This window comes from Ischnura elegans, chromosome 4, assembly GCF_921293095.1.
Source record: "Ischnura elegans chromosome 4, ioIscEleg1.1, whole genome shotgun sequence".
Classification (NCBI taxonomy): Eukaryota; Metazoa; Arthropoda; class Insecta; order Odonata; family Coenagrionidae; genus Ischnura; species Ischnura elegans.
The window spans coordinates 29,803,407-29,830,220 of record NC_060249.1 but is presented as its reverse complement, the minus strand read 5'-3'; the positions used below and the strand labels follow the sequence as shown (position 1 = coordinate 29,830,220).

General features: G+C 40.9%; 1 protein-coding gene across 1 annotated transcript in view; it reads left to right on the top strand.

Moving 5' to 3' along the window:
- LOC124158110 (polycomb group protein Psc-like) overlaps window positions 1–26,814 on the top strand; it is a 243,835-nt gene that overhangs the window by 26,915 nt on the left and 190,106 nt on the right. The window contains exons 2-3 of the mRNA XM_046533290.1: window positions 22,313–22,409; window positions 24,334–24,437. Of these exons, the coding sequence (XP_046389246.1) occupies window positions 22,313–22,409; window positions 24,334–24,437 (201 nt within the window). The remainder of the gene's footprint in view (window positions 1–22,312; window positions 22,410–24,333; window positions 24,438–26,814) is intronic.

The following is a 26,814-nucleotide window of genomic DNA, read 5'->3' as shown; positions in this document are numbered from 1 at the left end:
ACGCATGTTAATTTATCGATGATGAAATATTCACGGCGTTATTTTTATTTGATCGTTATTTTTTTGAAATCGGATATCTCTCTCTCTCTCTCTCGCGCGCGCGCGATAAAAAGGCTTAAAATATTAATATTTATTTATGCGCAAACACTGCAGCCAGAGATCGTGCGCTCGGAAACGTGCGGTAAAATTAGAAACGGATTGAGCAATATGACGGCTTTGCAATCGTTGCAAACCGCTTCGCAAAAAAAGGAGGGGTGGGAATTCTCGCTCCACACACCCCTTTCGGCGAAGAAGAATATGAAATGAGAGATGGAGGGATAAACGCTCTCGATAAAATCACGCGATCAACGTAAATGCATCTGGATTTTATTTTATTTTTATTTTGTCATTTTCATTTTATTTTCTCTCGTCCGAAGAGCGGGATGGTTTGTTGTTTACTCGTGGGCGGTTGCGGGGAAACACCCAACGGAGTCAGTCAGATCGGCGGCGCGAGCGAACGAGATAGAGAGACATCTGCATCGGCCGCGAGCGGTTTTTCAATTCTTTCAGCGCATTTTCATTTCTTGCAAGAGGGATCTTTAACGGCCGCGGATTATTTTTGCGCTCGGCGATGGGCGTCTGCGGCTCCTCCCTGCCTTTCTACTCTTTTCTAGCGTCTCTCTTTCCCAGGGAGGACGTAAATATACTGGAGGGGGCACCACTGGTTCCGAGCGTTGAGCGCAGTGTGGCAGGAATGGGGGTGCTTGGGTAGGATAGCCACGCCTACTTTGACCAAAACATTGATAATCCCATAAGAGTCAATGCTAACTATTTGGTGAAATATTCGGTCATGATCGTTGTTACGCTAAAATAAACTATCGCAAACGAGCACAGTAAACCTTTTTTCTATCATTATGGGAGGGCTTCGTGAAAATATGCCTCTAATATATTTTCCCAAGGAAAAATTATTGTCAATCACCACGGTTCCGCTGCGCAACTATAGCTTAGCCGAAAATAACATTTTACAAGTGTTTATTATCCATTCCCCTGCACTTCTACCGGTAATAATTAAGATTACAGCCAATGGTAATCTTACGATAGCGATCCGGTCGCAATAAGAGTACGAAAGTGTGTTCACAACGATATATTATCACCAAAATACGACTTTATGGACAGTTAAATATACACACTAGTATGACGAACGATCGGAAAAATTCGGCGACAATGAAGAAGGAATTGGTGCATTTTCATTTTTAAAATCAGGGGCGATATAAGGAATAGAATACTTGATTATATACGCACACTGTTTGATATTAAGTCCGGAAATTGTCAAACCAAGATGGCGGAATTCTGACCACGCTGAAAACTCGAATACAGCGCCTCCTGATATTTACAACCTCCTTGCTCTTTCCCCACTACTGGGAGTGGAATGCGGCGATAGGGGGCTGGAAGAGGTAGGAGGCGAGTCTATGTCTGGGTGGTGCGGTCGAATGGGGCAGGAGAAGAAAGTGATGGGATGGGGCTCGTCGTGCTGTGCGCTAGCTTACTTGGAACTTACAGGCCTGTTGGGATGGGGGTGAGATATGACCCCAGCTATAGGAGAATTCCTCTTTTTTGCTCCTTCGCCCGTTTTCCACCGCGAGAGAGTCCAGGACTTCCCCGCGGGCTGACTAACGGCCGGCCGAGAGCGAGGGCCTGCGAGGGAAATGGAACGATGGAGTAGGGTTAACAACGTAAGTCGGTAGTCTTCCGAGTCTTTACAATCGCCTATTGGAAATAAACAAATTCGCGGAATGGGAAATAAAGCCACAGCTGCCCTTTCCTACGTGAGCTGAATGAGTTCCATTCTCACGTCACTGGCGAGTCTTTAGTTTTTTTTCAGCCAAAGATTTTTCAACGATGATACGAAGCATTTCAACGATTTTCCTTGTCACCGAATTCTTCCTTAGTGTTTTATAAGATTTGAAGTAGTTGGAGAAACATCCCTCATTGGTATTCTCCTGTGTCCTGCTGCCGAGTGTCTCTTCGCGGCTATGGTACAATAAGATACTAAGGAGGGGTATTTGGATCGCTTTGCTCCTGAATTTTAAACTTTGAAATAAATTTTATTTACGTATAATCATTTGTTATTTTTATCGCTGATAGTATTAGTATTAGAGGTGAAATACACTTTTACAGCTGAATTAATGCTAAAATCGCCGCGCATTATTTTTTAGGGATACGTTTTGACGGAAAATTTTTAAGAATGTCAAGGAAATATCAAGGAATTTCAAACTGTGGGCCCCCTGGAGGAGTATGCAGGTTTTAATAGCCTTATTTTAGAAGATCGTCATTCGCTTATTATTTTTAATTTCCCAAAAAAGTACCAAAGTTGGAATTTCAATGTTGGCCTCGACTTTCGGGTAAGTTCAACTGATACAGAAGTTGTACATATAGTTGAAGTTCGACTTTTGGTTTGCGCGCAGCTAACTTGAGCGCTTTTGAATCTATAACCTCTTGATTGTTCTAAGCTCTGCACTCTATTCTCATTTGTCTTCCCGTTGCCTCCCGGAGTTTTCCTCATTGGATACTACCCCGTCACCACGCCAAAACGACTGAGCTACCTCATGGTTTTCGTTTTTTCCTCGATTCTTCTCTTTTCCTCGACGCTGTTCTCAGAATAAAGATAACGCGGGGTGAAAAATGTTCAGCGAACATCAAACCAAGATAGCTGGAGAGAAGGGGGAAGGCGACACTTACCCCTAACGGATGGCTATTACTGAGGGAGACTTTGCTACTTAGTCGCGCTTACAAACTTGTAAAATTTCCGCGAAATGCGCGTGGAGAGAAACTTGTTTTCCTGGGGACGAATGAAAAATGAAAAAGGAGGAGATGCTTCCTCTGAATTCCATGTCTTTTGCTGAACATTGGAATGTGGAAGCACTGGATCAGCGACCTATAGAACTGAGCCTAAGCAAATTTTCGTTGGCTTAGTAATTATTATGAAATCATCAACGATTTTTTTACCACACAAATTCTTACACGTCTTTCCAAAGCCCTGGAAGAGTTCTACCGCCGGCACTGTATATATTTACCACGCCGGAGAATTTCTAGATGGACTTATAGTCTATCCAGTCGCAGCCTCTTAGGTGTTAAGTTGAGCCATTTTTCTAAAATAAGGACATCCAAAAAAAAAAGAGGGCTAATACCATGCATGAAGGCTTTACGTATCTGATAATCAACTATTTTACTCTAGTGTCTTTTCAATCGCTGAATGTATTTTAAAGTTGTGGGATCCATCATACTTGAATTATTATGAAATGCCCTTAAGCACTTACGTCAAATGTTATTCCGTGTGGGAAATATTCGTTCTGTCTTAAGGGTGGAATTTGCAATTTGATTATATCCATATCAGAATAAAAACCAATGCTGACTTAGTGTCCTGCACAGCTGGTGAAATTATCGAGGTTTGCCAAACTATACTCATAATTGAGTTAATTACTAACAGTCTTTAGTTTTTAGCATATCGAATGTCACGAAGTTCAAAATTTTCAACCTCATCGAACATTCATTAAATTCTCTGAACGTCGATCGCTTCACTGTGTCGTCTTAACGATGTTTTTTAAACACACGTCAAAATTAAAATCCAAAATTAACTTACCACTCATCTTCACACCTTGGTAATTTCAATGGGTGCCGAAAATTTGGTCGATCAAGTAATTAAATTGATGTGTAAAGTTACGATCGGTTTTTTTATTTCTCTATCTTGTTGTTCAAACGGCGTATGGTTCGAAATGTGAGATTGGATCAGAATCACCCGTCCCCCGAACAATCTGCCATCCCTCTTTTCCTATACTCTACATTCCCTTCAATCTCAGTGATTGCTGCCTCCTCTGTTGCGGTTGCCCAATGACGGAGGCGGCGAATTCCCTTTCTTCGTATCTAAAGCCGCGGGTTATGACCGTGTAAGCGGTGCTTTGTAAGCACACACACGATTAGTTGCGGCTTAAAAAGGAAGGCCTCGGTTAGATTGTGCGATTCAAGTGTTTAAGGGTCCCAATCAGGAAATGAACTTATGTGAGCGCCATCTTGTCTTTCTTTCGTCATGCTGAGTCGCGCGCCTCACGACCCACCGACCACACCGAGATTTCATGGGGGGATCAGAGAGTGGAATTGATGGATTTATTCTGTGGAATCCGTGTCGAAAAATACTATGCTGATAAACTAATACTTACTCCCACGATCCTGGTAAACTTCAAACTGGTGCAGATTGGTATGCTTCAGCCCTCCATATCTTTCTTAAGCTAGTTCCTTCAGTTCTTTGACGTTTGTAAATGCGGGAAATAGCATTGAAAAGTAATGGATTTGATAGATCACATCATCATGTTAATGAATACCGATTAATACCCTTAATAGTACCTTATTTACCCGTAAAACTCGGATCAATTTGTCCGTCAGCGATACGAGTGGCGATTTTTGTTCACCCATTTAAATGCGTGGTGGGTGTCAATACTTTTAGAGGCCAAGTTGAGGATCCTCTATTGTAATATTCGTGATATTCTCTTTCGTAGATTTTTTGGTATTTTCTCCATCCTGACCGATCAAGAGAGGAAAAATGGTCGGTGTTCCAAGGTCGGAATCCACATTATTGATGGATGCGCTCTCGTGGAAGGACGCTTAAGTGATTTTCTTGAAAATGCGTCGACAAGGGGGCCATTAGGGGAGGATTGCCCGCCCGGCAGCGGAGAGGAGGCAGACTCCTCTGCCGCCGGTGTGGTACGGGGGCGGAGGTCTCCGTGGGGGCGGTGGTTAGTGCTCTCTGTGGGCGGCCCATTTTTTGTCCGGGTTAGAGGAGAGGGGATGGAAGATGCCAAAAAATGATGCATGGCTTCTCCTCGGGCGTAATCCGAGGGCCTGCCTCCCTCCTTCCACGGGACCTTCGCGTCGCGTTGGCACGGGCTGCGGGAGATACAAACGGAGGCGTGGTACCTCATGCTGTGGGACTAGACGCCGCCTCCTGACATGGGAATTTACACTTGTGTCCGTGGAAATTAGGGATTATCATGACCGAAGATGTAGGAGTCTCTGCGAAGATATCGTTACGATGACCATGTTGTTAAGTGAAAGGAAAATACCAGTCATTTTTTGTCTTAGATCAAGAATATCTCGAACGTCTTACATGAGTGGAAATGGTGAGGCATTTTGTGAAGTAATTTGCTTTCGAATCAGACGCATATAACCAATGAATAATCTATGAAATGAAATCATCTATGTGTCTTGATAAGTAGCCAATTAGTTATTACTGTTTCTTTCTGCTCGTGAATAATTTAATAACATAATCATTTCCTTTCGTACTGCTTCGCCCTCTTCTCAATTTGTGAAGTTTTTCATACCCTTCCACAGAAATAGGCGAGGATAAGCCTTTTATGCAGTTTTGCCTCTCGCCATTTATACAGCCAATATCTTTCAGCATGATTTCTCGATAAACTACTGATCCAGTTTCAAACGTAATTTCTACCTATCTTTACCATTTCTTTGTCTGATAACATAATATTGGTGAACTATTTTAATGGTAGTTAACGCTCGGGTCTGTGGCTAAATTCTTGCTTAGTCTAAAAATAACAAATTGAAATTTGAGAACTCCTCATTAGCTTGGGAACTTTTCTACCAAATTTCTTAACTAGTAAAAAAGAGATCATAGCTCTACTTAACTCTTTTTGTTGATAAAAGAAAAGTCACTGCTATAGGATTGATTCGAACTAGTTAATTTAAAAATACTGACCCATGTTACAATGGTTACATGTCATTATTGAGGTGACAAACACCGACAAAGTATAGATGCGTCTTCAATGCTGGGGATACATCTACATCTACATCTGTATTGTAAGATGTAGATGTAGATGTGACAAACACCGACAAAGTATAGATGCGTCTTCAATGCTGGGGATAAGAGTAAGTAAAGGTAAGGAGCTCATGCTATTGGCCATCCCTATAGTATTCGATGTCGCAAAAAAAACCGTCTGCATGGCCTTTATGGGGGAGCAAGTTTCTTTGCTTTCCTGTTCTTACGCACTGGAGTCTTCCAAACATCAACCGTGCCGTCTGCTTGGCCAATGAAATCCCGAAAGTTCATTTGTATTCACGACACACATGCCTTTGGTACCGACCGAATACCAAAATGAAGTAGTGGGCTTAACCGTCAGAGCCAAGGTTTGGCCGCGGCGAAGTGTGCGAGTGTGGAAGGGAAGGCCTTCGATGCCAGATGGGATCCAAGGGAAGTGGAGAGGATAACGAGCGCGTGGCAGCATGGGATCGCATCGTAAAAACCCCAGTCCCATCTCCCGACTGTTGCGCCTTCTTGTTTTGACCAAGCTTTCCCCTCATCCAACAACGAAAGGAAAAGATAATTTTCCCTATGAGGGGTAAAACAATCAGTTAAACGTTGTAAATTATGTACGAATGAAGAAAATAGTGCTATCCAAAATGATCCAAACCCTATGTTGTTCCGTAAATACTCGGACGTAATTGTAGTTGACTGAAATCAGTTATATTGCTGGGTTTCTGATACTCCTATCCAGATAATATAATTGGCGCTAGCCTGACTTACCTCCGGAGTAGGACATGTTTATTTTAAGGTGAATACGTTTCGAATTAAATGCAGAAAAGTGAGGAAGAAGTCTGTAAATGCAGATTAACTAAATGTAAGCCGTGCTACTCTGACCATCACTCGGAATACGGCATTTTTATTATAAGGTACATACCTCTTTTATTACAGCATAGAATTCTTCAAATTACTTAATAACATCCCGTATAGTTCCGTAATATAGACATGGATTATGCCGGATCCAAGGTTTTCTCGGCGTTTGCGTAGTTTATTTTGTCCTCCCATTCTCCACCGGTTTCGCAGTGGAACCGAAAAAAAAATTCTATCGGCCTGGTCTGCCTTGGCCTTCAGAGTGTACGATGACAGATAACATCATCAAAATATCGGCACAATTTCAATTGAATATGTGGTGATTAACCCGTCCAGATGCAGCTGCGGCTCAGGCTTCGAGTATAACCTGATTTCTTTTAATAGTATTGGCCTTAACAGTGTGAAAGTTGTACTTCACGAATAAAACAGCATATTGGTTTCCTTCTACAGTTTCCTTAAGTACTGCATTGTTTCGACATATCGGTGGTATTATACGATACCTGCATCCATGCGTGATTTTTCGGAACATATCGACCAAAAAATAATATATTGAAGGAAACTATGTTACTTTTTCATATCTTATAACCATTTTTCTTCTTCGGCTGTTTACCAAGTTATATCACACCTCCACTGTATGAACTGCGGCTGGAAAAGTTAGCTCCGACTACGTTCCTTCCTAAGATGTCCTCAGAAGGTATTTCACGAATTCTTCTCTGCGAGTCGACGAGGGGAACTGTGGAGTGGGAAGAGAGAGAGAGAGGAATGAAAAAGAGATAAGAGTGAAAGCAGAGGAATTTGGGAAGGAGTGGGGAAGGTTGGTGGGCGGAAATAAGTGGATAAGCATGAGGGCTTCGGGGTGGGGGAAGGGTGGGGTGGGGGGGGGGGACCATTATATGGGAAGTTGAAGAATTGTGGCGGAGGGTTTGGGGGAGAAATGGGCCTTCACATACCCACACCCCCCTGCTTGCCTCTCTCTGCCTTTCTCACACTATAAATGCCTCGGAAGGAACTGAAAGGGATCATCGGAAGAAGTAAAGAGGGAGGGCGGGTTTCCAAGGGTGTAGGTATTTCACGTACTACTCCAGTTCTCGAGGAAAGGCGGGAACCTCCCAAACAAAGGATTAAGGGAGGGGGAATGTGCTAAAGGGTTTGATTCCATTTCTAAATGCGCTCGTTGCACTTGCAATGGCATTGTTTCGAAAGAAAAATCACATTGGTTTTAATGTGGGGATATATAATCGTTAGAAGTACAAATTTTCCGGAGAGGTATCGCGGATCAGTTTTTCAAATGATAAACAAAGATATCGTTATGCCCACTTAATTTGAGTACCTTATGATGGTTGCAAGCCAATCGGAACACGTTTAGTAGAGCTGTGGAAGAAAATTAAGTAGCAGTGCGATATATTTGTTTCTCATTCATAAAAGTAAACGGTAGATCCGTTAATACTCACTCATTCACACCACCCAACAGATGGTTTGGATTGGTGAGGATAAAGCTCACCCCGGACTAAGCCGAAAGCCTATGAAATTCAAACATGAATTCTAGGGTTCCGGTTCTTTTGCCTGGACCACTTTGCACATCGAGGATTTTGGTTACGATGTCCGGAGGTTTCAATAAACGAATTAGCGCCAAAAATTTGTGTTGAAGATAGCTCCGCTCTTTTCTTAATGGACTTAATTTGATATATTTAAGTGCTGTGGGGTAGAGGCCGAGTAGATTATCCTCCATTTCAATATTAGTGTTCAGTGTATCTGAAGTTGCGATGTACGGGATTAGTCTGCGACCAGCGCGCCAGATTCCTTTTCATTTCGAGAGTGCTATTGGTCTTTTGGGGCTGGCCAGAGGACCTAGCGATCGCCGCGCCTCTGGTGAGAACGTTGGCCGCGGCGGGGCTCCGCACTTTGATAGCCTCGGGTGCAAAATACTTCCGAAGCCCTCTCTCTCTTTTTCTCCCTCTCCACGCTGCTGTACGGGGGCCACCACTGCGGATCTATTCCTGCATTCAAGTTTCGCCTCTTCTGCATTTTCCCGCTATTGATTGCAGCCCGCCGTTTGATGATACCACTCTTGATGCCGTGCCTGCGGTGGTGCTCACCCCGCCCCTCTACTTAGAGGTCGGCCGCGAAAGGATACTTGCATCGCCGCGGAAACAGCATTTTGGTAGGGTAACGAGGCCGCAGTTCACTTATTTTTACAGTGAAACCTATGACTTTCTATTTAAACCCTTAAAATTTGTAATAGTCTTCCTTATAGGAAAGTTTTACTTAGCCTGAAGACTATTAGTCCAAAGCTTAATAGTTGTAAAATTTTGGTAAATTACTCTTTTATGTGTACTACGAATTAGTTTGAAAAAAAGGACGTTTTGTACTCAATAATTATTTAATAGAAATACGTTTATTATATTTTACCCGGCATGCGACATTTGTTTTCAATAATTTCCAGAAAATTCCAAAGTTTTATAAAATTCACTTTTTGGATTCGGTTTCTTAAGATTCAGTGTAATTAGGTTGCGAACTATGGGTTCTAATTAGAGTGATGCGTGGTTGAGAATGATTATTCAATCAGGGGAATAAGTTTAAGGTGTTCTTCGGGGAAACTGCGCAGAATAGCTCCTCGTGTCTAACCTTGGCGATTCCTTCCTGTCCAGCGAATTGTTAGCATACTCAAATCTTTCAGTCTTCCAATCATTACTTTTCCTCGTTTCGAATTTTTGTCTCTCTGATTACTAACCTCTTCAGACCCATGAGCGTCTGAGCTATTTTATTTATGTTTCAGTCTCCTTCCATAATCAGGGTGGTTGGGAAAAATAACATCATTGGTGTAATTTGAAAGAAATATTTATAAACAAATATCTTACAGTATGATACACTGAAGTGCACCTTGAGACTTTACAACATTATTTTTATGTACCACGATAACACAAATAAATTATTCTCATCAAGAATACTTTATTATCATTCATTATTTTCAATCAATATAATCTTTATAAACAATATTCAATAGTTTTGATCAACTGAATGCATATCTTAATTGAAGCATTTGACGACGCAAACTCAGACGACTCAAACAAGCAAATCTAGCTTGTCGTTGTGGCATCCGTCATGTTTTATGTTTGCAAAACCAATCACATGTGGCATGTAGTGGTAGAATCGTGTACTACAGGTACAGGAATGTGCAGCGACGTGTTTAAACGACAATAATTCACACTTGAGGATTATGATAGTAAAAATGTCTAGGTGTTGTTTGTGTAGTCTGAAGGGTTAAGGCTCCTCGACTTTCGCGAACATACCTAAGTAATAACTAATAATAAATATCAATATGGGCAGTTTATACTTACGTTGTTGCGTTTATGGCGAGATTTTCTATTTTATTCCACGTAGCACAAAGATTTTCAGGCTTCACAATCTCATATAAAAACTATAAACCGGAGATGATTGGCGAAAATCGTGAATTGCTCATGTTTACAGTTTTCCACGATTTTTGGCGCTAATCGTGTAATTTACGAGATTTTCCACGCATTGGGAAAGGCGTGTAAGTCTTTAAGTCTTACGTAAAAATAAGAAGCATCGATAAAATACCAAAATTCGCAAATGCGGATATCAAGGAGCCCTTCGTGTTAGGAATTTGCCGAGCCAAGTCAGTTTGTGCAGTCAGGGGTCGTGCTCTTCGCGTGGGCGGCTTTGGAGTTGGGGGCTGGGGAGGTGGCGTGATGCTATAGCAGCAGCCTGACAAGGTGAGGTTGGGGAAGTGCCGTCTGGTGTTTTGGGGGGGGGAGGAGAGGGGGCACATCCGCGTGGCGTGGTCAAAAGGGGAAGGCAATTGAGGGACCGCGTCACACGTGAACAAACACCCACGTCCAATCCAAAGGAGCCGAAAAAGGACTTGTTTGGTTTCCCTCTCTAGGGAATCATTTCACAATGAAAAACCCAATGAAAGATCTTATCTAAATAAACATCTGACCTAACTGGCTAAAATGAATTATCCATGCACTGTTCAAGGAATGACTATAATAATACCGAATTACCTCAGACTGAATTTTACTAATAGTAAATGGGTGAATAATTATGGTTCCTTCCCTTTGATCCCCCACTAGAGCATATCAAAAAGCACAAACATTGTTTTCTATTTTGTTGTGTATTACTATATTTCATTGAATATAGAAATATATCTATGGAACACTTCATTACTGGACGAAGAATTTCTGCAGAAAAAATAACACGCCAATGCAAATGGCAAATGACACAAAATGGCGAAATTCTAAGCTATAAAAATATTTCAAATCCAATTAACAGCATGAGACCACACTGTAAATGTTGATCACATTGCTGTTTCATTAAATTACGCTGCACTTACGTACAGTATTTGCTGTATAATAATTTCATTGTATTTTGGTATCTTTCGGTCCAAGACTTAGTTGAACAATCACTGATATCTTGCACACTGGAGTAAATCATGTATGAATTTATTTTATTTATAAATACTTTTTAAAGGAAATTATATGCCACGAATGCCCAACTCGCCTGCACAAATATATATTCTGTGCACATTCTTATCATACCGTAGAATGATCAAAACCTCAAATACCTTCTCTTTTTCATTCATATATTCCAGACAATTTGTTTTGTCAGTTTGGGTCTCACGTCTCCTCTTAGCATCGCAAAGAGGCTTTCCGAAAAATCCTGCTCATTTGCCTTCATTGGTGATGATCAAATTTATCATGACGTTTGTTGATAGGAAAAAACCCGTAATCTGCAATGAGATTCAATTTGAAGGACAGTATAAAAAATAAATCGAATGGAAAAAATGTGACGACGCTTCTGCGAGGCGTTATATGACGAGGATCATCCCCTTGACCTCAGTCACCGATAAACTCAACTTTGCGCCGACTTGATTGTGTAATAATCTTACCATAGCTCCATTGCCTTTCCATTCGCGTATCCCATTGTGTAAGCGATGCCTCTTGGGGTAGCTCACGAATACGCATTATTTCGTCTACAATAGGGTAGTTTCTTTCATCAAAGAAAACGAAAGGCATTGATTGTGATTCGTTACCCACCATTACTGTATTCATAATATACAAATTATTTCGTTTTAGAAATACCGGTTTAGACGAATGGCAATGGTCCATTTATATCCTCATTTGAAAAGGGCCAGATCGGCGCCCATGCGATGTCTCTCCACGTGACGTCACCGGGACCTAGTTTCTATACGAGAAGGTAGCAGTTGTACATCGTCTGAGGTTACCAATGCATGCATGAGGCGCAGAGCTCAGGGAAACATGTCATAATAATCACTTATTAAAACTGGCTAAGGTCGGAAAGTTTCCTTCATTTGATAAGGTATTAATAATCCTTATTTAAGCCAAGCGCTGCCAGCCAGCAGGGTACTCAGCTACCCGCTAGCAGCCTGCGTCGTATCAGCGCTCAACTCGCCTCAAGGTCACCTCACAGGGCGGCAGCGTGAACCAGAAATACGTCACACGGAGAGATTTCCCGGCATTCATACTTACGCGTCGCGTTTTGGCGCGCTTGAAAATTTTCACTTTTCATTTAATCGCGAAAAATAGATAAAAATCTGTAAAAATCTAAAAGCGTGAAATACGTACTCCAGGAGTAATAATCTTTCGATTTAGGCAATAATAAAATTATAGGAAACCACCCAATTCCCTTGTGGGAATATGACGTTATTCCATTTGTTTCTTTATTCATTTATTTATTTAGTAAATTGCCCACATACAGCTTACTTTCCAGTTTACATTGGCACAATGTAACAAGCATACAAATACATTCAAACACAATAAATTGAAATGAATAACAATAATGAATAGCGTCTTGGAGTATAGGTATGATAGTATTTTCAGACCTTAGCAACAATACGTTATTCGCCATTAAATTATTGAGGTAAAAAAAGAAATCGAGTTATAAATAAAAATGCATTAAGGTTAATGATACTAACCTTAAGGATTTCCATTAAGATGGGAAAAAGGCCGGTTGGCAAAAGTGTGGTGAAGAAGTGAGAACTGGTGAATGTGGTATGGAAGAGAGATTTCATGTTAATTATCTCAATACACTTTTCATATTTACCAAATTGAATTATTGCTTGTAACACTTGCTTTATATCATTTTATACTAATTATTAAACACTAATTCTGACTTCTCCTTCCTAGTTTCCTCCTGCGTAGGTGTATATCGGTGGACGAGATCCGTGATCGCTGCTGTTCGCGTCTTCAGGTCAAAGACTAGAAAGTAGCGCCACATAATGGTCACCAAGGCATCCGGCGCACTAGTCTTCGACCTGAAGACGCGAGCAACAGTACTCGCAAAATTGGCATCAATCCATAACACAGGAAACCAGAAAGATGGCGTCACCATTCGGGCCCCGTGAAATCCTTCTCTCTCACATGGAAAACCGAGCGTGCACCTGCTATTTTCTCGTCTCAATCTAACTCTCGACCACCTTGCCGTTTCGATGAAAATTTTCGTGCATGACCTGCTCGTCCATCTTTCTTTGATTTTTAAAATGCGTTTTCACCCTTAATCTAAGGTTGCTGTTATTCTCGCAGTAAGTTTGAGTGCATTTGGAAGCTTAAGTTTTTTCGCTCGAATTTGAAGCGGTCCGACAAAATTCATTCCCAACTTTTTCCTCCTTTTATCACTCCTTCCGTGCCGGCAGTATGCCCGATAAAATGAATAGAAAACCTTTACTTTTTTCACCTCTTCGAATGCTAGCGACTCCGACACGCTATATTTCTCCTCGTGATTATTTAAATCCCTTTTTGCCCTTTAAATAGACGCACGCGACCTGGCCTCTAACCTTATGCACCTCAAAGGTTAAACGGGAGAGACCACCCGCCGTGACGCCGCTAACGCATTTCTGCTCCCTCGTCCACGTACGAACGCCAACAAGCGCAGCACGGAAACAAAAAAAAAACGTTTCGCCGCGCGCATTAAAAATTATATATGTAGTGCAGAAAATCGCTCAGTCCCTCGGTTCCTGTGTGTGCGGGGGAAAAAATAGTTCGTGCAGGGGACAATCGGGTGTGTTCTCGCTTCATTTATTTTTCCTTTATCTGCCTTGGGGGAGGGAGGTTGCCCTTTTAAGTTCGGAAGGGTTTTGCTTGCTTGAGTTCGCAATGTTGTCGTCTTCCTCGTTTTTTTCCTCTCTGCGGCCCTCCTCTGCCCTTTTTATCCTCGCCTCCACCTCATTACATATTCATTGGCATCGCTTGCTGTCCCCTTAACTCACCATTTTGCTCCGAAGTGACAGATCAGTTTTATACCTCGCGCCCAACGGGAACCCCCGCGCCTCGCGAGACTTAGTCGCTGGCAAGAGGCGCGTGTTCTAACACGCTCAAATTTAGGTCTCCGGGCGTATATAGTCCTACCGAAAGCTCTCGGCATTGCGATGAAAATGATTTTGAGATCGGAAACTATCTTCTCTATAATTAATTTTTGTGGGTGAAATAGCATCTGCAGCCTCTTATTTGCGCTTTCATTTGCCATTTTTTTAAATTTTTGCTTACTCTCTCGATAAAATTGAATGCTAATTCTTAATTCACCTTCATTTAGCCGTTATTTATTTGTGTGGCGTCTAGATATTTGTTCTCAAGAAAAATTTGGATTCTTAGTAATCACTGGGCAATTTAAAGCTTAAAATATTTTCACATTAGCTACTAAAACATTTGCAAAATAAGGGGGGAAGGATCCGGATGCATTAAAGAATAGTGGATGATCTTTTCTCCCGTATTCAAGGTTCTTGTTAATCGAGAATCATGGATTTGTTCCCGGTGGATAAGTTTAACCAGCCATCTATAGCTTTGAAATCCTTCCTATCGAGTCTTTTCGCCGAAATATCCGGAATTTCTCTGCTCAAACAAAAGTCAGATCTTTTTATCTTTTTTCTTTAACAGATTATCTCTTATCCCGACCGTATTTGTCTGCTCATCTGTGCATAATAAATCACGTTTCGTCACCTCCGATCTGGTGGTTTATTTCCATTAAAGAATAAAATATAAATATTCCCTTACTTATGTCACCAATCAATGAAATGGAATTGATGCATATTCCCGCATTAAAGAAATAAATGTCTCCGGGATTTGGAGAGAGGTGGAAAGGGATTCAGATAAGATGGGATTAAAGTGATTCTTTAAGTGGTTTGCTTTGAAATAAAATATAAATTAGTCAAATCAGTTCTAGATCGAAGAATAGGGCGATGAACTTCATTTACATAATCGAAGACATTAATGAGCAAATTATGAACAGCTGTTTTTATGACGGCGACGGGAGGTATATATTTGAGATACTTTGGTTTTCACCCACGATGATCATCAACTATCAGGTAGATTCCGAGATACTTGTGAGTTATTAATATAAAGTTATTTCTATATTTATTTAATTTGATAGTCGTAGCGGATATTGCCTGTTTCCTTTACGATTAGTTTATACCCTTGCGTGCCTTTAAGTGATGGTTGCATGTTGAGAATTGACACCAGCCTAATTCACACTCAGTTCTCCATGTATTGCTTGTATATAACAATATCACGTATCGAATAATGTGTACGTGAAAGCTTGTTCCGTAACAAGCACCCTCTAGGTATCATGCGGGATAATACCTGAGTGTTAATGAAGTAATGATAAAGCTTATCGTGCCTCGATGATGCTTTCGCCCCAGTTAGTTGGCCTATTTTCTTCTGAAAAAGGTGCTGACGAGATCGCCTGAATGTTTTTAACCCGGTTTTCCCAAATATATTTCCAGTCGTTCCCTTTCGTCGGCGTCAACCAAGCACCCACCTCGCTGAAGCTTTTGAGGGATTTACCATCGCTAATCGCTCAGATAATTACGTCCCTAGCGAAGCCTACAATGGGATGGAGATGTATCGCTGGTTCCCCTGCGCTAATCCTCATGTGGATCGTCGAAATGACTTGTTTCCCATGCGATATTCAGTTGAGGACACGCATAAATCTGAAAGCTTACTGATTAGCTTTGATCATCTGAATTAAGTACCCTGAAGCGAAACTTGATCACTCCAAAGCAGAAAGAATGTATTTATATTATTACGTTTTCATGAGCAAAATTCTGTGAAGTATCGATTTTTTCTATATTTGCTCGCATTCATCCAAGTAATAACCTTCATGGCAGAAGAGAAATTATGCGATGCTTATATGTGTGTATCTAGATAATTTTACATAAACATAGGAAAATATGTCGTGAAGAATAGCTCCCTTCAGGCGTGTAGGTACAAATAGTTTATTGCGGAACCATAAATGGCAAATGCATTTAGAATTTGTAGGCTTTTTTAATTTCATGCATGTGTTTGGTAAAGGGTAAGACACACAGAAAAGCGTTATAAGGAAGCGCCTGTTTCCTTTTTTATTTAGATTATTTTTGCAGTGTTTGGCGATGCAATCCAAAGTAGGCTTCAATGATTTGCGTACCTCAATGCAATTGACTCGCAGAAATATTTATTTGCAATCCATCTGAAAACAGTTATACAGTATTTTATTCGTGATCACGAGAATAAACTGGAGATAAAGGAATATTTAGTAGAGATTCTATGAATGCAGAAAAAAAAACTCCTTAATGATTAAGCAAGCCACTTTCCCACGTGTCATGACGATCACGAGCTCACCGAAAAACTAATTACCTATCTTTGATCATGTCTACAATGCCTTCAAAGGTTTTAAATTCCCAATATGATGGCTCGCATTGCCTGAAACAAATGTCGGCTGTGATCACAGCGTTTAACGAAGATAACTATTGATTCACAGTCGTCCTATTCAGTTCGTTACGTCCCTGGATCCAGGACACCTTTCATGCTCCTAGTATTTACCCCGTGACTCTAGTGTTTGTAAGTGAAATCACCCCGTGCTCGAGAAGGGAGTCATTACGGGCTCGGAGCTCGATAAAGAGAAGGACAAAAGCCTGGGCCAGGCAATCGTTTGCCCTACGGCTCTCGTGACGACCAGTCCTGCAACCCCTGGAATAAATCCGCTTGACGAAGTTTGGGCTTTCCGTGGGCGAAGCAGATAATCAGCCATAGCCGGACGGCTGTGAGCGGAGAAAACAATGTTATCTGCCCCTTTCGACTCAATGGAACGAAAAAGCTTCGCGAGTCGGTTCACTCGCCGCGGAGGCTCACGGGACACGACGCGTCACTTCCATGGCGCGAAATGTCGAGAGGTCAGCGCATTGATTGACTGTTCGGTTCGGGGTAGAAGGGGTTGTGTAGGGTCGTTAGGGTTGGCACGTGACCACCCGTTGCCATCTACATCAGCTTATGAAGTAGAGACGGATGATTGTGCGATACACGAATTCAAGCTCAAAATGATTGGTGCAGTAATATGCAATGGCTCAAAAAGATTGGTGGACTCTACATTTCATGTATTTAGTTTCCAGTTAATTTAGTCTAGTTTCACTAATGTCGTCATAAACGAAAAGAATATTATAATTTACGTAAATTAAAATATCCATCATATACTTTCGACATTGCAGCATTAAATTATTGAATAGTGCCTTTTTCTATCGATAACAACCCTAAAAAGGTTTTGGGAAACTTAGATTTAAATAAAGAAGAAACTTAGATAAGAAAATAAGATACTCTCTTTTGAGTGGGTATATCTCATGTAAGTTGGTGCTCGTGGATGCTTTCTTAAAGTGAGGTAATTTATTCTTTGTCAACGATTTCTCTGCAAATGGAATATAAGTAATTCATTTGTATAATATTCTCACGCGTAGGTGAACTAATTGAGCACTTCGCCAGGCCGAGTTAAGGCCTTTAAGGTTTTGCCAAGTTAAGTTGCGGTGAATGAAGCTTAAGAAAATCTTACAATTCAATCCGTTCAGGTTGATTATACAGTTTCTTTCGTCGCGAAGGGTTACCTCCGGCAAAAATAGGCTTGCGATCAGAAGAAAATATAGCAATGATAGATAATGAATGTCGTTAATTTCTTAGAAAATTGGGCAATACGACCTCTAATAATCACCAGAATACGCGCCTTGAATTGCTCAGCTGCTACGTTTTCTGACATTCTGCTCTCATCACATCCTATTCACAGCTCTCTCTCTCTCTGAATATAAGTACAGACATTCCCGCCAAGTGGGCGAGGTGTGAGTGTATCCGTCAGTTATAACTGCCGCCTGTCACGCTACCAATTCCTCCGCTGCAGGGCGTGTAGGTAGCGTGATTCCTTCAATTCTCCGGGAGATTCAGGTGGGAGGAGGCTCGGTGGTCGCAGTGGCCAAGCGGTAACGAAGAGGTTGATGGAGGGCAATCGGAAACGACGGAAGACCCTCCGCGGTCTCCTAAAGTGTTTGCGAGGCTAACCGGTGCAGAAAGATTTGCTCTCGAAAGAAATTGAACACATTTATTATATTATCGTATTTTCTTTTTCAATGATTTTTACCTGCTCAAAATTGATCTGCCTTATTACGCTAAAAAATTTTGCTCAATTTTTGTACCATTTGATAAGATTCAAATCGTAATCATTGGTCAGCATTCAAACGGTTGATTTGAAAGCTTTGCCCTGAAAAAAGATTGGCTTAAATCTAAAATTTTCTTATATTTTCACGTTGAAGAATTTCTTTCCTCTACTTTTTCTTTTCGATAACTGCCATCAAGCCATTAGGTCTCGTAATGTGGGCGTTGACGTTATCTCATCGTCTTGTAGTGATTTTAATTAATATGGGGGATCCCTCATATTTTTGTTTGGACAAAAATGGTCACAATACAATAATGTCCTTGCTTTTAATAGTTGTTATGCATACGGTATGCTTGAGACAAGTTTAACATATTTCTAACAAATAAACGAAACTTAATGCCACTTTCTTCTGTATATAGACTTATAAAGTGCCTCGAATTTTTGTTCGAATTATTTCATTTGTACTAACTTCTATTGCGAATGATTCCTACTTGACCTATAATTTATTTCCCACGGTGACACATAGCAAATATCTAGGCACTATTAATAATTCTATGAATTACGGCAGCCTACATATCTTGGCCGCCTCTATTCCTACGTATAATTAGCTACAAAAGTAATTCATGGCTGACATTGTTTTGCTTTTGTTTCTTCTAATCGTGCCATTAATCGTGTAATCCCCCATCTCGACTTTCTCTGTCGAGACGCAGCGTGTTTTTCACGGCCAAAGATTAGGTTGCCGTTTGCACGCTCGTGATAAGGTCGCGCAATCTTATCCGTTTATGTTTTTTCCCTCGAGTGCTTGTCGAATGGAAGCAAATAAAGCTCTGTGGAAGGAGGGGGGTGGGGGTTTGTGGGGACAAGTTGGCGCAGAGATAAGTGTCTGGCATGGAGTCTGAAACTAAGGAGGGTTGCCCAGCTTTACAGCTGACGAATTTTTCGAGGTAGGTTTTAGGTTTTACTCTAGGTTTCTGCCCAGGATGGAGGTATCAAGGTTACGGCCTGCGGGCTAAATGCGGCCCATGAGGCCCTAAAATCAAGCCCTTAAAGAACCTTTCCATCTATGAAAAAATCAGAGAGTAATACCGATCGTGTAATGTTTGGTTCATTACCGTTGAACAATAGCCGTGAAGTTTTCTGGGGTTCTGCACCGGGTCAGGTCCTCCATATTTCCTTCCAACGTTTCGACAAGCAACTGGCCCATCTTCTTAAGGGATTAAGGAGTCCAAATGCATGATTGGATATCTGAATCCCCTAAGACGATGGGCGAGTCGCTTGTGGTAACGTTGGAAGGAGGTATGGTGTAGCTGACCGGGTGCAGAAACCGAGAAAACTGCCCTACTATTTCGGGTCGTTTAGCGCCGCTTCCGTGGACGTTAAGTTCTTACGCAATCAAAATAGAAGCCCAAATTAGTGAATTATGGTTCCCACTAATCTACAAAGAACTTCTACGTTTAGAGAGCGTTGTGGCCCATTTGGTAGAGCGTTGGATCGAAGGGTCCCAGGTTCAAATCCTTGGTGAAGCCTTCCGGCACCCCAAAATAAATCCTGGAAGTGCGAGGAGGCCCATGGAAAAGGACTTGACCCCCTACCCTTCATGTGCGATACTCACATGTCTTGTTAGGCGCGGCAAAATGATGAAAAGAGGATGTGGTTGAACGCCGGAGCGTTGCTGCGTTAAGTCGGCGTGGTTGGCGTTCAGATACCCATGCACCGTATCGGCGGTAGCGTAGCGTCGCGTCGGCACGGTCTTATTGGATTTTATTTCCACTGCATCACGTTATTTCACGGCACACCTAAGTAACTGCATTTTACCATAACTTCCCTACATACAACTACTTTGACGTCCTCGGTGGCGGCGGGATGAAGTTCTTGCCCGCCACACAATTGATCACAGGTTTGAGCCCCGCTAATTAATCCCCCCCCCCCGTAAGTTATCCAGCGCCAGATCCAGGGCGTGGATATTCGTATGCGTTTGATTTTTAAGTTAAAAAACCCGACTTAAAACCTGAATAGTGCTGTTTTCGGTGATGTAGGAATATATAAATTTATATAAATAAATAAAAAATTTGCCATTGAAGCAAAATCCGGGGAATAAAAAATAAAAATGAATTGGAAAATAGCGAAAATTCTGTGAAATCGTACACGGAAAGTTAGTGTGAACCCTGGGTTATTAGTTCTGCAGGTGACGTATATTAATATTGTGGCTCGAAAAATTCCTGGCCCTTAATGAATAAAACCCCACGTGCCCGATCACTACATTGTGTGTAGAGGAACGACGAAGGGAGACGAGTTTGTGGAATGGCCTCGCGCGACACCCCTGGCTCGACGCGTCACCCTAATCTGTCGGAAGAGGGCGAGAAAAGGGCGCGAAAAGGCATTATTTTTTTCCCGCCGAAAATCCGATTTTCCGCTCTTTTTCACTTCGATAACGTAAAAAAAAACTCACCAGATGGATGAATGATTGAGGGGGTCACTGAGCAAGGGCGGAAAAACAGAGAAAAGAGAATGAAAGAAGAATGAAGGGAGAAAAGAGGAGGGAGGGATTTAAAAAGTAAGTCCTTTGCGAAAAAGAGAAGTGAAGATAGAGAAAAAAAAAGAATGTCGCCCCTTCCCACAATTCTCCACACCTCAATGAAATGAACCCCCTGATTTTTTTTCCGGTCAAATCCCTCCCAATTGGTTTGTTACCCGCGGCGGGTCAGGACATAAAAAGGAGAGAAAAAAAAAGAATGCGTGGCTGAAATGCGGTCACAAACAGTCGGAACTACTTAACCCCCGAGCACGCTTTAACGCGCGGGAAAAAAAGAAAACTCGTGAGCTGCATTTCATTGTCGACCCGGTTTTATCAACAAAGTTTTTTTTTACTGTCTTATCGTCCGCGGTTTGAGTCCCACGATGAGCATTATTTGTGCCCCAAGACGCACGTTTTATTCGTTTTTAGGAGTAACTAACGAAATCTGTATTTAAATACATATTTACAATTTTCTTCGATAATAAAATCTATTACAACATAGATAAATTCATTGTTAAGTCATCATCTTCAAGCTCATAGTGTAGTAACATTGAAATGTTGGTCGTAATAAATTATATAGTTGAGAATTTATTTCAATATCGAAAAATTCCACTCCATCACGCTTCAATCCTCGCATTTTATTACTAAATTTGGATAAATTAGCCGTCTTCCCGTCAATTTATGAATTGACGTTATTCCAGAAGCAGGAATACAAAAATACAAAAATTGGACTCCAATGTCCTTATTTACCTTTCTTGTCAAGTACATTAATTTGATTTCCCGTGGCTCTTGTTGAATTGTATTGTTATAACGGGAAGAAAAGCAAACACATGGCTGCCGAGTAAAATTTCTACGCCGCATGTCTGTTTATGTTGTCAGTTTCTATCGGTGACCTCTTACATATCTTTTCCAGTCAAAATTTTCTAGTATAGGTACGAGTTTCAATAAAGAAAAGTAATAAATTTAAAATTCCGCAAAAGAAATTTACGAATTTCACTCTTTGCAATTTTTCAATTGCAATTGCACGACTCGGGAATGAGCAATATTTTTGCTGAACACTGGGTCGCAGATATAAAATGTTAAAAGTGAAAAGGACATTTTTTTATCTTTTCCAGAGTGGAACGCATCATCTCTTATTAATCTTGGAACCGAAAAATTTTAAGGTGTAACTTCATATTATAAAATACGACTTAAAACTTTGCCCATCGTAGTCGTTCGGTTTAGTCAAGCTGAGTACAACGAGCGGCATGTGAATGAAATTAGTCTATTCTAATGGAATCTATCTTCCGTTTTATCTCACGGGCGGTGGCAGAGTATCATCAAAAGGTAATTCTTGTTAATTTATTGCTAGGTGTCATTCTTCTTCCCAAGAGATTAGTTAATCTTCCGCTCGCTTTCTAGTTTTATCATTGATTATTAGATATTCTAGCGTACCCAGTAGCAGTGTGGCGCTATCTAACGATATAAAGTAAAATAGTGGTATTTATCTTTGTGAGCTATTCTCTGGTTACCGTCATTTGTCAATTTTCGAAACTCTAAATTATACAGCACATATTTCTCCAAATCACTCTACAAATAAATAATGAACAGGCATACGTTATTTCCCTAACTGAGGTGCTAGTTTTATTTTCGACTCTGTATTGGTATTGATATCGTATATCTTCAGTCTTTACATAAAACTGTGTTATAACACGTAAATGATGGCTTATGTTTTTTTTCATTTACAGTTTGTCGGAGTTGCATAATTAAGTACCTGGAGACCAACAACCTCTGTCCAATATGCGACGCGCAAATCCACAAGGCCAAGCCTTTCCTCAACATAAAGTAAGTATTCCCAGATTCCATTTTCCTCGTCATTAAATTGTGCGTCTCTTAATGAATATTTCTAATTTATAAAATACAGTCTATGGAACAATTATTGTAAACATCCATCTATGCATATTGACATGAATATCGTTTATTCGTAATGAGTGTACTTTGCTATTAATACTAAGTCTGGGTCAGTTTAAATGTTTTATTTGTAACGTATTTTTTTTAGCTTTTTATGCACGAAGAATGAAATTACTTACGTCATCATGCACCGTGTATAAAAATTTCTATTCGGTAGTAATATAAAATCAAGCTTTTTATGATATTAAATTTCCGATTAGACGAGTCGGGATTACTTTTAGAACTAAAGATTATGTAGTACAATCAAGTTTTGGAAGATATTGAATTTCTTTTTATCTTGGCCTGGATTACTTTTAGGGCTACAATTAGTAGCAATTATTAATATTTAGCCTTGAAAATTTTCGAACGTATTTTATGAATTTGAATATTCAGATTAATTCAAATTCGATCAATCAACTCTTTTGGATGCTAATTAAAGAGAATATCCTCGCTCGGACGAGCGCGTCCATTTTTTTTCAATGCCGTGCACAACCCGGTGACGGGAGTGATTTCTCGACGTGGAAAGTCTCGCCATCATCGCTTCTCTTTAAATCCGATAACTCGTAAGCCTGCTTTCCTCCTTTAAATCGTCTGACGCTCCTGCTCTTCCTCCACGTCTCCTCTCCCTTCGGCCTTTCTCCTCCGCTCGAAAGGATAAAGATGAAATAAAAAAAGAACGAGCGAAAAGAGGGCCTGCCATGCTCAGTTCCTCACGAAGCCACGTAGGCCCCCCCGACCTATCGACTCGTATTATACTTTCCCGCGTAAAAATGAACATAAAGTGCGACCTATTAACTTACAGCTTTCTGCCACCTTTTACTTGCCTACACTTCGAGCGTCTCCTTCCTTTATAGTTCTCGCCCGTGATGCGGAAAATTAGAGCTCCAGATGAAATGAACTGCCTTGGCTTCCATTTGCTCTAAAAAAAATAACGGCTCGAAAGAGAAATCGTTGTGTGAGGAAATCCCTTGTTTCGCTGCGTCGAATTTCGTAAAATAACAGGGCTCCCTCTCTCTCTCTCCGTGTGACTTGTTTCTTGAAAAAATAGTAATCTGCTGCTCAATCAAAGACTATCGTCGCTGATTCTATTTCATCCTTGTTTACTCTGGTGATTGATTTGGCGTTTTGATATACTTAAACTCTCAACAACATTTTCAGCAACAATTTATTTCCCTCTTATTTTAATTGGAGAGTAAAGCTCTTTTTCTCGTACCTCTGGAAAAAGTAATGGAAACAAAGGAATGAGATGATAATCCGTGTAATTTACTACCCTATAAATTGAATTTTATACCCTGTTGATACCATTCATTGTGTAATACCAAATGAGGTATTTATATTATTCCGTATTCATCTCTGTGAAGACGGCCACCATTTCAGCCTTGAAATGTCCGTGACAGCCTCAACAGGTGGAAGATCTGAAGAGATTTTATGCTTCACGTAAACGTATCTCGTAAGCTAAATAATTAGATGAAATTATCTCATGAAATGAAAGTGGTGGTAAGGCCAAACATTTGACAAAAAATACGTATCCTGCCTTCAACGATCGAAAAAAACTTATGCAGTTAAAGCTCAATTATATGTGCATGTAAGATGAGTGCTATGCTCAACTGATATCTTTCATTGTACATTTTGTTTGGTAGACATGATTGTGGTATAGATGATTAAAACCGTCAAGGTAGCGAAGTTTATTTGTTGTCCAAGGAATTCCAGGTGCAATATGCATCTCCCCGCGATGTCTTTGCGTGAATTTCTTTTACGCCCGCAATATCGACACTCTTCTGCATGTGTTCATCATTTTCTCTCAACCCTCTTTCCTCAGGCCGGACAAAACACTACAGGACATCGTCTACAAACTCGTCCCGGGTCTGTTCCAAGCGGAGATGAGGAGGCGGAGGGAGTTCTACGCCCAGCACCCAGAGCAAGGTGAGTGATACCGCATGCTGGGATTCCCCATTCAAATGTTTAGGTCTCTTCATTCCGACAAGAATGTGCGTGATGTATGATTTAGAAAAATGCTCTTATGTGAAAAATGGCTTTAAGTGAAAAATTATGATTTTAAAGTCAGCCACGGACTCGTACATTAAATAAAAAAGTCACGAAGGTTTCCGCCCACTAAAAAAGTTTTTTACGTCATCATATCTTGGCTAGCCGTACAGCCGTCAAGTTTGAAACCAAACGCTACGCTGTTCCTTTACAAAGAGCGTGTGTTGCTATAATTTTTTTCTTTGGCTTGAGGGGGTAAATCTATTTGCTGTAAGGTTGATTAGTGAGACTCAAATATCCTGCATTTTTGTCTCGTAAAACTGCAGCGTTTTATCAGTAAATTCTATCGAATATCACTCGGAATACTCTCTGATGCTCAATGATGTCCTTCCACTAGCCATCATCGCCGCTGCAGTACGCCTTATCAACTGCATGAGATTATCAAAATATTCCAGGTTCAATAGGGAAATATTTATTATGAAAATTGATTAGTTTTTCTAAGTATGTTAATGCCATCGCATATGGAATACAGCCAAGTGCTATTAACTCTAAATATGCAACAAACAACTAACAAAATAACATAAAATGGACAAAATGACAGATACAACGGCCGTATCGGATTTATTCAATTTCAACGGTTTTGCGGAATACTCTTTCGTTTGAATGTCTGAAAATGCTGATGGGAGAAGTTCACCAGGAATGGTGTTGTTTTCCAGTTCAAGTGGTGCTCGGTGGCTCTAAAAGTCTTTATGCCATTTTTTTTTACAGCGTTGAAATTATAGCCCTTTTCATGACCTATATATTTTGAGGACGAGGCAGCCGTACAAAGAATCCATAAATACAAAAGATAAAAATTCGCAACGTCAGAGTTCCGTGAAATGATTACCCTTGCTTCAACTTTGAGTGGGACATTTCGTTTGCTTCATTGAGCACTCCTGTATTCAGCATCCATAGCGTAAGTGGAATGGTGTCATAGTAAAATGCAATTCAAGGTGGGGATCAGGGTTTTGGGTCACGCTTACCTTGTTTACGATTTATGATTTGTAAGGTTATGGTCCAATAAATCCAGAACGTACCTAATCAGCCATAAAAAAGGCAATTCAGTTTCTATGTCTTATCCGATTCGGGTTTATTTGGGTACCACTTGCAGTACTGAAGCAACTCCTTCAGATGTCATTTTTTGCAACGGTGTCATATTTCTCGAAATGAAAAACTTATTAATGCTCTGTAGTTTGACTGACTTCATTTTTTAGGCGAAATTGATACTTTCTCTGAACCATTCGCAATTTTTGTCTAATAAAAATAAATGTTGACCATCAATTAAGTCGGTCTGATTCCCTAGGCATACTTCATGCTTGGTAATCTCCCTCATATTGGTCAACGAAACCATCTCCAACGACACCACAGAATATAGGATCTCTTGCATAACTAATCGCAGGCTACACACTTGCCCTTTTCAATTTCATTTTGTTTTCTGTACCCTGAGGATATACGATTATATTTGTAATGTTAATTGGGCAGGACCATACGGCATTGTCTGAGCAAGGTTAATACTCGTCTATAGTGCAATGGTATTTGTAGGTGGATGACGGTAAAATTGGGGAAGTTGACAGAAAAGCTCTTTCTTACATTTTATTGTGATGAAGAAGCGAGTACCAACCTTGGATTTGAACTTCACCCAGTGGAATTGCTGGGTACCAGGTAATGAGTAAGAAATTACATTGCAAGGTATTCATCCTGCATTTTCCGAACGCAGTTCATTAGTTTTTCTTAAATGTATTCTCCTTCGTCAAGCAATTTTTAACAATCGGTTCCTCCATTACATAGCTGAAATAAGTTATTTGCGAGTGAATGAACTAGAGTAGGGTAAGATAAGCCTAGTGCGCCAAATCATTTAAAAGTAGTCAACATGTAGGGTACTGGCTTAAATGAATTAGCTTGTGATTCTAGTGTAGATTTGGAATTATTGTAAAAGAGCCTTGAGCGGGGATGCATGCTGAAGTGTGTATGGACTGCAGTGGACAGTTCAGCGAGAGAGAGAGAGACCTTTGAAAATAGCTCCGCGAATAAAAAAAACAGACGAATGGGAACGCGCGCAAGATAAAGTGAGTGAAAGGTCGGAATGGAGCGACCACCCCTTCCCATCACAAGCTAGCCGTCCCCCGGGCCCCACAACCTCCGCCACTGCTGCCTCCCGGGGGCAGTTGGCCTCGCGCGGCCAAAACAGTTGACCCCCCCACCCGCCCCTAACCCCCGACGAAATTAGGCCACTGTTGGCCGCCGCCTTTCGGAGCCGACGCCTCCCCTCCCTCACCAC